The sequence below is a fragment of the Ovis aries genome, chromosome 15, assembly GCF_016772045.2.
Source record: "Ovis aries strain OAR_USU_Benz2616 breed Rambouillet chromosome 15, ARS-UI_Ramb_v3.0, whole genome shotgun sequence".
In the NCBI taxonomy this organism is placed as follows: Eukaryota; Metazoa; Chordata; class Mammalia; order Artiodactyla; family Bovidae; genus Ovis; species Ovis aries.
In genome coordinates this window covers 28820366-28829470 of record NC_056068.1, presented here as the reverse complement: position 1 = coordinate 28829470, position 9105 = coordinate 28820366, and the positions used below count along the sequence as shown (strand labels likewise).

Genomic DNA, 9105 nt, shown 5'->3' with positions numbered 1-9105 from the left:
TTTTGCAAAGAAAAACTGCCCAAATTGTATTCTTAATGCTACGTGATTTAACTGTATCATGCTTGGCACATGGTATTATTATTTCTCCTACTGGAGCAAGTTCTCATTTTCTCAAAGCCTTCCCCCCCAGCTTTTCTAGAAATAAAGCTTAAATATCATTTATTTCAAGCTTTCAGAATAAAGTTAACCTCATTTATACAGGTACCAGGTTGGTATACTCATGTATATCTTTTCCAATTGCAGGCTAAGCAAAGGCATGCATTTAGAACTGTATTAATACATTAAAGCAAAAGACAACCCGACTTAATTTCAAGACAAATTATGACCTTCCATGTAGTGTTTGATAGAGAAAACACTGATTCTGACACAGTCTTATTTTATTCAAATAGCAGTCTGTTCACACATGGTCCAAGAACACTTGAATAATAAAGCAAATATAATCACATGTTAAAAATTGGTCTTCAAACATCATAGCCAATGATGCCACGCTTGCCTATGATCTCGCCAACATAAAACCACATCCACACCTCAGTGGCCACCAAACCATTCAGTAGAGCTTCCTGAAAAAAGAAGCACAAATTTTAATGTACTTTTTTTTTCTTATATATTTAAAACTATTCTTTTCCAGGATTAAGTGACAGAGAATATAAGGATGCTATTCAAATTAGAGGGCAGTTTTAGTCAAAGTCAAGAATTACTGATGTTAACTTTAACTGCTGAGAACCCTTGAACTTTCAATTATGTAAGGTAAGTAGTCCAGAGCTTATAAATTCTTTCAAAGCATTCTTTGAAGACCTGAACTGACTTAACCCTTTCATTATTAGTTTATGAGACACTTTATGAGCCCTGAAACAACCCACATCCTGGAAATAGCTGCCACATTTAGAAAGGGCATTCATATGAAAGGATGGCTATAGGAAGGCAAGTCTCTGAACAGACATTTCTGTCTGGCCAAAGAAAATCTGCTGCAAGATGAAGTATTCTATTTTCCCCTTTAGACATCATTTTTATTCATTTATTATTTGGTTTAATTCTTTTCAAGTATTCAGCAGTTACTCAGTTTCACAGATGAGTATTTTAATGCCATAAAAGAAAATGTACTGAGTTACAGAAAACAGTGTTTCATACAAGCACAAATATGGATCTTGAAACTCAAGTTGAAAAACAAAACCTTTCCACACAAAATTGGGCCTTTTTCTTTTAGCACCTGGAAGTGAATTTTCCCCTTCAAATGAAACCTGAAATACTGGAAATCTCTTGAAAAACAAATATATTTTCTAGAACGCAGGTTCTAAAGCCAGCAATAATTTATTTAGGCTTTTTGTATCCTGTGCTTAGATCAAGCAAACATAAAATCCAAGTTCTAATTCTCTTTTGGCGGGGGAGTGGGGGGGTCAGTCGTGGTGGTGGGGGGAGTATGCTGAGAGGCATATGGGATCTTAGTTCCCTGATCAGGAATCGACCCTGTGCATCCGACACTGGGAGTATGGAGTTTTAACCACCAGTCTGCCAGGGAAGTCTGCATATTCTAATTTTATAGTCTTTAGGTTTTATCTCCACCCTTCATATCATATTATATGCTTCTAGGTTTTGGTGTTTTTATGTCCCATGAGTGTTAGTTACCTGATTGTGATATAGTCCAAGAAATCTTTTGGCCAAATTGGGGAAAGTTTTAGGACTACAGACAAAAAAGTACAGAATCAACAAAGCAAGTCATCCTATTTTAATGCACCAACCCCAAATAGGAAACAAAAAAAAGCTACCCAGTAAAAAAACCACTTCTTCATTATAAAATTATTAAGAATATAAGACATACAACAGTCCAATTATTTCAACCCAGATGACAAAGTTAGAAAGGTAAATATCTTTCTCCGCAGTCAAAAAAGAGATCATCTCTCATTATGCTGGTTCCAGCCTCACTGAAAAATACATATATTAATCAAAACAATCAGAGAAATCCCAAGGGAAGACATTTTCTATATGCACATACGTTTTCATTTAGCCCATAGTTACCTTAACAGTGAGCTGTTTGAAGCTACCAGTTTTAGCACTGTTGATAATTTTTTTCAAGCTCTGAATTGCTGTAGGGATCTCAGCAGGGGTTGGAGGAACCAGCTCAACCTTGGCATAGTACCAAAACGTGGCCAATCGAGGCTTCGAGTAAGTCACAGCAGCTGGAAAACAAAACAAAACAAAAAACCAGGATGAACTCACTAGAGACCGAAAGAAGCAGATGTGTGGGCTGGACACAAATATTTATTCATGCATCACATTCATTCACCGCTTATACCAAATGTGCACCCGGTGTGAAAAGTCAAAGCTGCTCCGTGGTAACCAGAGGCTTTTAAAGATACAGAACACCTGTGTCACAAGCCAGTTCAGTCAGGCAGGAAGCTATAAGCACATCCAATTATGCCAGGACCTCACCAGTGGCCAGTACCAGAGTACTGGCACTTCATTTATTAATGGCAAATCTAGTTAACTACAAAGTTACTAGAAGTTGGATTCAAAAACAAGAAAAGAGCAGCAATGTAACTGTATTTTCCTGTAGAGACAAGAAACGGGGGGAAGTGGTGAAGGGGAGGAAAGAAACTAAGTAGAATGGCATCCTTAGGAAAAAGATTAAAACTTGTCACAATATTGGCCACAAATCCAGATGGAATTATACCAATTAGTACCCATTTTGGGTATCCTCATCAATATGTGCTGGATTAACAAAAGCACAGCTGCTGTTCCTTCAAAATACCACAAATAATAAAAATAAAACCTACATGTATTGTTAGGAGCAGCCAAAACTTGAATCTGTTATTAAGCTGAAATTCCTCAGTAATAGTAAACAGTATTTACTACTGCAGGAAAAAAAAGATTTTTAATGAGGTTAGATGGGAGACTATGGTAGTGATTCAGCAGGAGAAAGGTATTTTACATAAAAAATTACAAGACAGCATAATAAAAATTGCACAAATACATAAGCATCCATCAAGTGTCTGCTGTTCAAAGGCTGATAATCCAAAGCTCCTGGCACTTCCCCTATTATTAACTGCCTGTATCTAGGTATTTCACTACTCTTAAAATTACTATCTCCATCATCCCCTGGCTTAGGGCCATGGGTAAATCTTTAAGCAGACACAAAGCTGTAATAGAGAATTCTAAATAGAACTGCCAATACCAGTAAGATGGTGTTATCAAGGAGAACAAAGTCTTAACAGTCAACAAACTGTCTTTAAAATTATCTTCAACACACAGATATAATACTCTTAAAAATACAAACAAATCAGTACAATATATAGAAACGCTGTACTTAAGTTAGTAAATTTGCTTCTCAGGGAGCACAGGTTAAAAAGTTTGAGACTGCTTTTACATGTATACAAGGGATGAACAAAGAATAAGTGAATGAATGGTGGATGATGGCAGCTAGGTTTCTTACTAAAATAGAGGGGTTTTAGATGGGGGAAAAACATATCCAGTGGTACTGGATTAGAGTTGGAGACATTCAGTATGAATTCATGTTTAGTTGACATACAGGTGGATCGATATAGAAACTACAGTAGACCCTTCAACAACATGTGTTTGAACTGTGTGGGTCCACTTATATGTGGATGTTTTTCAATAAATATGTACTACAGTACTTCATAAGCTGAGGTTAGTTGAATGAATGGATGTGCAACTGTGGATATGGAGGGCCAACTGTAAAGTTATATTAGGATTTTCAATTGCATGGGGGTCAGTGTCCCTAACCCCCACACTGTTCAATGATCAACTGGCGTTGTCTACACACCCATGGGTGAGTATACAGATGGTCCCCAATCTCCAATGGTTCAATTTACAATGAAAGTGATACACAATCAGTAAAAATGAATCTTGAATTTTGATCTTTTCCCAGGCTAGCCACAGTGGGTACCATACTTTCTTGTAACGCTATTTCAATGGTGGGTACTGGTAGCAAGCTGCAGTTGACAGGCAATCATGTGTCATGAGGGTAAACAACCAACACACAACCATTCTGTTTTTTCACTTTCAATACAGTACTCAATAAATTACATGAGATAATCAGATTTAAAAAAATAAAAATAAAAACAGGCCTTATGGTAGGGGATTCTGCTTAACTGTAGGCTAATGTAAGTATTCTGAGATCAAGGTAGGCTAGGCTAAGTTATGATGTTTGGTGGAATAGGTGTAACACATGCATTTTCAACTCACAATATTCTGAACTTGTGATAATTTTACTGGCATGTAATTTTCTTATTAGTAGAGGAATACCTATATGCAGATACCTCCTTGTCCACTGTCAGGGCCTACAGGCAATGATATTCTAGTACAGCCATCCCCTCTTATCTGTGATTTTGCTTTCTAGTTTTACTGTCTGTAAAACTTACATGGAAAATTTCAGAAATAATCTCTAAGTTTCAAACTGTATGCCTTAGTAGTATGATGAAATCTTATGCTGTCCCTGCTCCATTCTAATGTGACATCACAATGCCTACACCAGGCTCCCCACCTCATCCCATCACATACACATTATAACATCTCACTCACAAGAAGGATGAGTACAGCACAGAAAGATTATTTTGAGAGAGAGCGAGCCCATGTCCACACTTTTATGGCAGTGTTGGTTGCTCAGTTATGTTTGACTCTTTTGCGACCCTATGCACTGTAGCCCGCCACGCTCCTCTTTCCATGCGATTTCCCAGCAATACTGGAATGGATTGCCATTTCCTTCTCCAGGGGATAATCCCGATCTAGGGATCGAACCCAGGTCTCCCACATTGCAGGTGGATTCTTTACCTCCTGTGCCACGAGGGAATTCCTGTGGCTTGAAGCCCTGAAACCCTTTATCAGAGTATTTTATTATAATTGTTCTAGTTTATTATTGTTGTTAATCTCTTACTGTGCCTAATTTATAGATTAAAATTTATCATAGGTATTCTGTGAGTAAAGGGTGATTAACACAGTTGAGTAGCAAGGAACATACCCACTATCTAGATCTTAGCCTCAAAATGCAATTGTCCAATAAAAGGAACTAGGGGTCCTTGGAGAAGGCAAATTCTAAGGCTGGGGCAGGAAATACACAAGTCTGGGAAATTTCCTGGCAATCCAGATGTCAGGACCCAGTGCTTGATGGGGCCCAGGTTCAATCCCTGCAGGGGAATTAAGATGCTGCAGGTCATTTGGCATGGCAGGAGAAAAAGTCACAATTACCTCACAATACTGGAAAAGTACAGGGGGATGTCAAAGGGGCAGAGGTGCCAAACTGACAGGGTTCTCAATGGCCAAAGCTGGAACAATCTGAGCAACAAAATAAATAATGTACTACTGGAGGTACAAGGTATGAAATAAATGTACATCAGTCCATACAGTATGGACTGAACAAATATTAACAAATGGGGAACAGACATATCTTTCTCATAGAAGAAATTCTATTTAAATATATGTAAATATTCCCTCCTATAGGAGAAAGAATCCTGACTCTGCCTCCCCCAATTTAGCTACTTTCTTCTAAAGAACAGAGTATGGAAAGGGAAAAATAGTATCTTCAGGAGAAACCTAGTGAAACTGCCTTAAGTGATGAGAGCTAACTGTACTAGTGAGCACGTATGGATATCACTTGTTGATGCATCCTGACATGTGATTGGGAGGCTTCACGTCCATGGTATTCTTTCTCAAAATCCATAGCTCCACGGAGCTTCCCTGGGGGCTCAGTGATCAAGATGCCATGTTTCCTCTGCAGGGGGCACAGATTCCCCCAGGCCACCAGGTACAGCCAAAAAAAGAAAAAGAGAAAAAAGAAAAAAACGTCCATAGCTCCAGACTCATCATGACAAAAACATCAGACAAATCCAAATCGTGGAACATCCTTATAGGATAGATACCTAGACAGAGACCTACATAAATACCTTGAGACTGTCAAGGTCATGAAAGGTAAGGAAAGACCGGGAAAGTGTCACATACACAGGAGACTAGGGAGACTGACAACTCATTGCACTGCAGTACCCTGGATTGGCTCCTGGAACATAAAGAGATTAACTGGAAAAGCTGGTGAAATCCAAATAAAGTCTCCAGTTTAGTTAAGTAGGAAAAAAAATAAAAACAAAAATCCCCAGACTCTATGATCTTTTGGGGGGAAGTCTGATGAAAAAAATCACTTATTTTTGTAAGCTTCTTTGTCCTCCAGGAGAATTAACATATAAAATCAGTAATTTTTTTTAAGATATTTAACATTGATACCACAGAGTTAAGTGACAAAGCAAAATGCAGCTCCACTTTAACATTCTGGCCCAGCTGAGTTCTCCTGAGTACTTCTGAAAGGATAACAACGTTTATCTTTACATTATTCATAATAACAGAGGAAATGGTTGATATAGTTCACAATTAAAATTATCTTCACATTACTTTTCTTTTTGTAAATTATTATTAAAATTAGTTTGCAATTCCCCAAGACGCTCCACCAAAAAGATGTGAAAGCCATGGAAAGTGAAAGTGAAGTCGCTCAGTCCGTCCGACTCTTTGGGAACCCGCGGGACTGTAGCTTACCAGGCTCCTCCGACCATGGGATTCTCCAGGCAAGAATACTGGAGTGGGTTGCCATTTCCTTCTCCAGTGAAAGCCATGGAAGGAGGGTAAAAAAATCCATCTGAAATCTGTGATTATAAATATTAGCCTCAAATCATCCATAAAGTCCAAATAATGAAGCCACTACTACTTCTTGTATTATGTAAAAAAGTAGAGCTTTATGTTAGTCAAGTTGCAAACGTAAGTTCTTTGGTAAAGTGTGTAAAATGACAGTAATAGTAGTGGACCATGGGTTTCTGTAGGAGAGGATCAAGTACTTATAGCATCTGACACTGTCAGGCCTTCAGTAACTCACTGTTCCACTGCTGATGAAGAAAAGGGAGGAGACAATGAATAAGAAAATACCGACCGCAGTAAAACAGGTTCAAAAATTTACACGTATTAAAAAATTCATTCTATTCACTTTCATAATCAAATCTGAGCGAAAGCCATTCAGAGATGTGCTTCAACCGCTTACTAGAATACAGCACTTACAGCACATCTAGCGAAGAAGCTTCCGTCTGCTTAACTGATCTCATTTGGGGGATAAAATGAATAGCTTGCAGACAAAAGAAACATTTACTGAGAAGACTACTATTCTGGGCTGTGACTATTCAGGGTTGTTCTCCAATACAGCGTTCCACCAGTGAAGGACGCATTCAGCTTTTTCAGAGTATCCCCACGAGCGCTAAGCAGTGATAATAAATATTACTGTTTACACATATCGCTTTCTGTGTTTACCGGAGCAGGAATACTCGACCGTAATGCTCAGTTCCACCTAAAATTTTCCTTAAAGGGGAAGCATTTCAGTATCTGGTCAAAATAAAAAGCAAAGGCAATGTTTTGAAGGTCATCCATCCTTAGAAATTCTGCAGCCTTCCAAATACTCCAATGAGAAGCAGGCAAGCGGATGGGACCGCATTTCCATGCTTTCACGTGTTTCTGCCCGCCGTCTCCCTCGCTCTCGCAAAAAAGCCATCCCTTCCGTATTCCTCCTCCTGGAGGTCGAAGGGCGTCATGGCGGCTGCAGCCGGGCAACTCCGGCTGTCTGCACATTCCCTCCCCTCACGGTCGCGGTCAGAGTTCAGAACCTCTGGGTAGCAGAGAGAACCCAAGCCGCAGGCCTGGCCAGCGGAAGGGTAGAAAAGAACCGCAAATCTGTCTTCTCCCTCACTCCGCCCCCCTACCCCCGCCCCAACTCCTCCACTTCAGGCCCGGCCAGCGGCGGCTCCCTCCGGTCGCTTGAGTCCTCTCCTCGGGCCCTCGCAGGCCTCCCCGCCCGCCCGGCTACCCGCGCCGGCTGGCTGACGTCTCGCTCACCGTTGACCAGCGCCGGGGCCTTCTCCGCGAGGTTACGGACAAACTGGGCCATGGTCCTAGGACGGAGAGCCCGTCACCCCGACTGGCCGGCTGAATGTCAACCGCCTGGAAGGACCTGCCACAGGACCCCGGTCCGCTTCCAAGGTCAGGCCTCTCCTTTCCGCGCCGGTCCGAGATATTTAGGTGTCCCACTGTCTTTCCGGCATCCAGTGGGCCAGTTTCTTTTCTTTAGTCACAGAGGAGAAAGTGGGTACGAAAAGATGAGATCAGAGAGCACGTAAAATACAACGGAGTTCCGCGAAGAGGCAGGCATTTCTCTGGGCAGCCGCTCGCAGAGGTCCGGAAGGCCGGCGTGAGCAGGGAACGCGCATGCGCCATGCACCTCCCGGGCAGCCCGAGGCGCAGACCTGGGGTTTTTGGGGTGGGTTTGCAGCTTTTTTGAGAGAACGAGACGAGTTAGGGCCGGAAGGCATCGCTGCAGTTTTTCTAGGCCAACGTACTCGTCTTACAAAGGCAGAGAGGGTCCTAAACCAGACACGTAAAGTTAGGGGCGGAGCAGGCGCCACAACTTGCCACCTCAGCCCATTGCCTTTAGTTGACCTTTTGTAATCCCTGTCTCCCTTGACTCCCGTATCAGGATTGGAATCCAGTTCCCCTCATTCCCTAACAAGCTGCAAGGAACTGTGCAGATACAAGGGACAAAATCACATTTACTGAGGGCCTCCAGTCTGTCAGCCTTTTTGGAATTTAAAGAAAGCCTCTGTGTTAGGTAGTGACCTCACTTAAGACGGGCATTGGTAAATAAATGGCTACAGAGCTAGTGAGTGGCAGCGTTGGGATTTGAAAAGGTGGCAATGGAAACAGAAGAGGCATTAGTACAGGATTATGTGTGGTGCTGATGTGGGAAGGTTTCTTAGAGAAGGGGATCCTTGGGTTGATATACAATGGAACAGCTATGTACTACAGAGCTGAACTTTGTGGTTAATATGACCAGAAGAAAAGATATACGTAGGGATGTGGCCTTCGATGAAGAAAACAGAATAAGTAATATACCCGGGGAAGCGTAAATAGAAGTAAAACTCTGATTGATGGAATAGTTAGAGGTGAAATGAAAAATCACAATGAGTCAGGACAGTGCTTCAGCAAAGGACTGATTCAGTTGCCGGGTACTCCAGAGAGGTAAAATTAAGAATTAGAAAATTAATGTAGCTATATAGAAACATTAACTAAAGCAGG

The 9105-nt window shown here is 41.1% G+C and overlaps 1 protein-coding gene across 1 annotated transcript; it reads right to left on the bottom strand.

The window, feature by feature from the left end:
* Positions 1-359: 359 nt before the first annotated feature.
* Positions 360-7981, bottom strand: ATP5MG (ATP synthase membrane subunit g). The gene is made up of 3 exons (XM_027979248.2): positions 7870-7981; positions 2014-2174; positions 360-560 (listed from the first exon to the last, which is right to left on the bottom strand). Exons 1-3 carry the CDS (start codon positions 7919-7921, stop codon positions 462-464), a joined length of 312 nt encoding a protein of 103 aa, XP_027835049.1. The 5' UTR covers positions 7922-7981; the 3' UTR covers positions 360-461.
* Positions 7982-9105: the final 1124 nt, after the last annotated feature.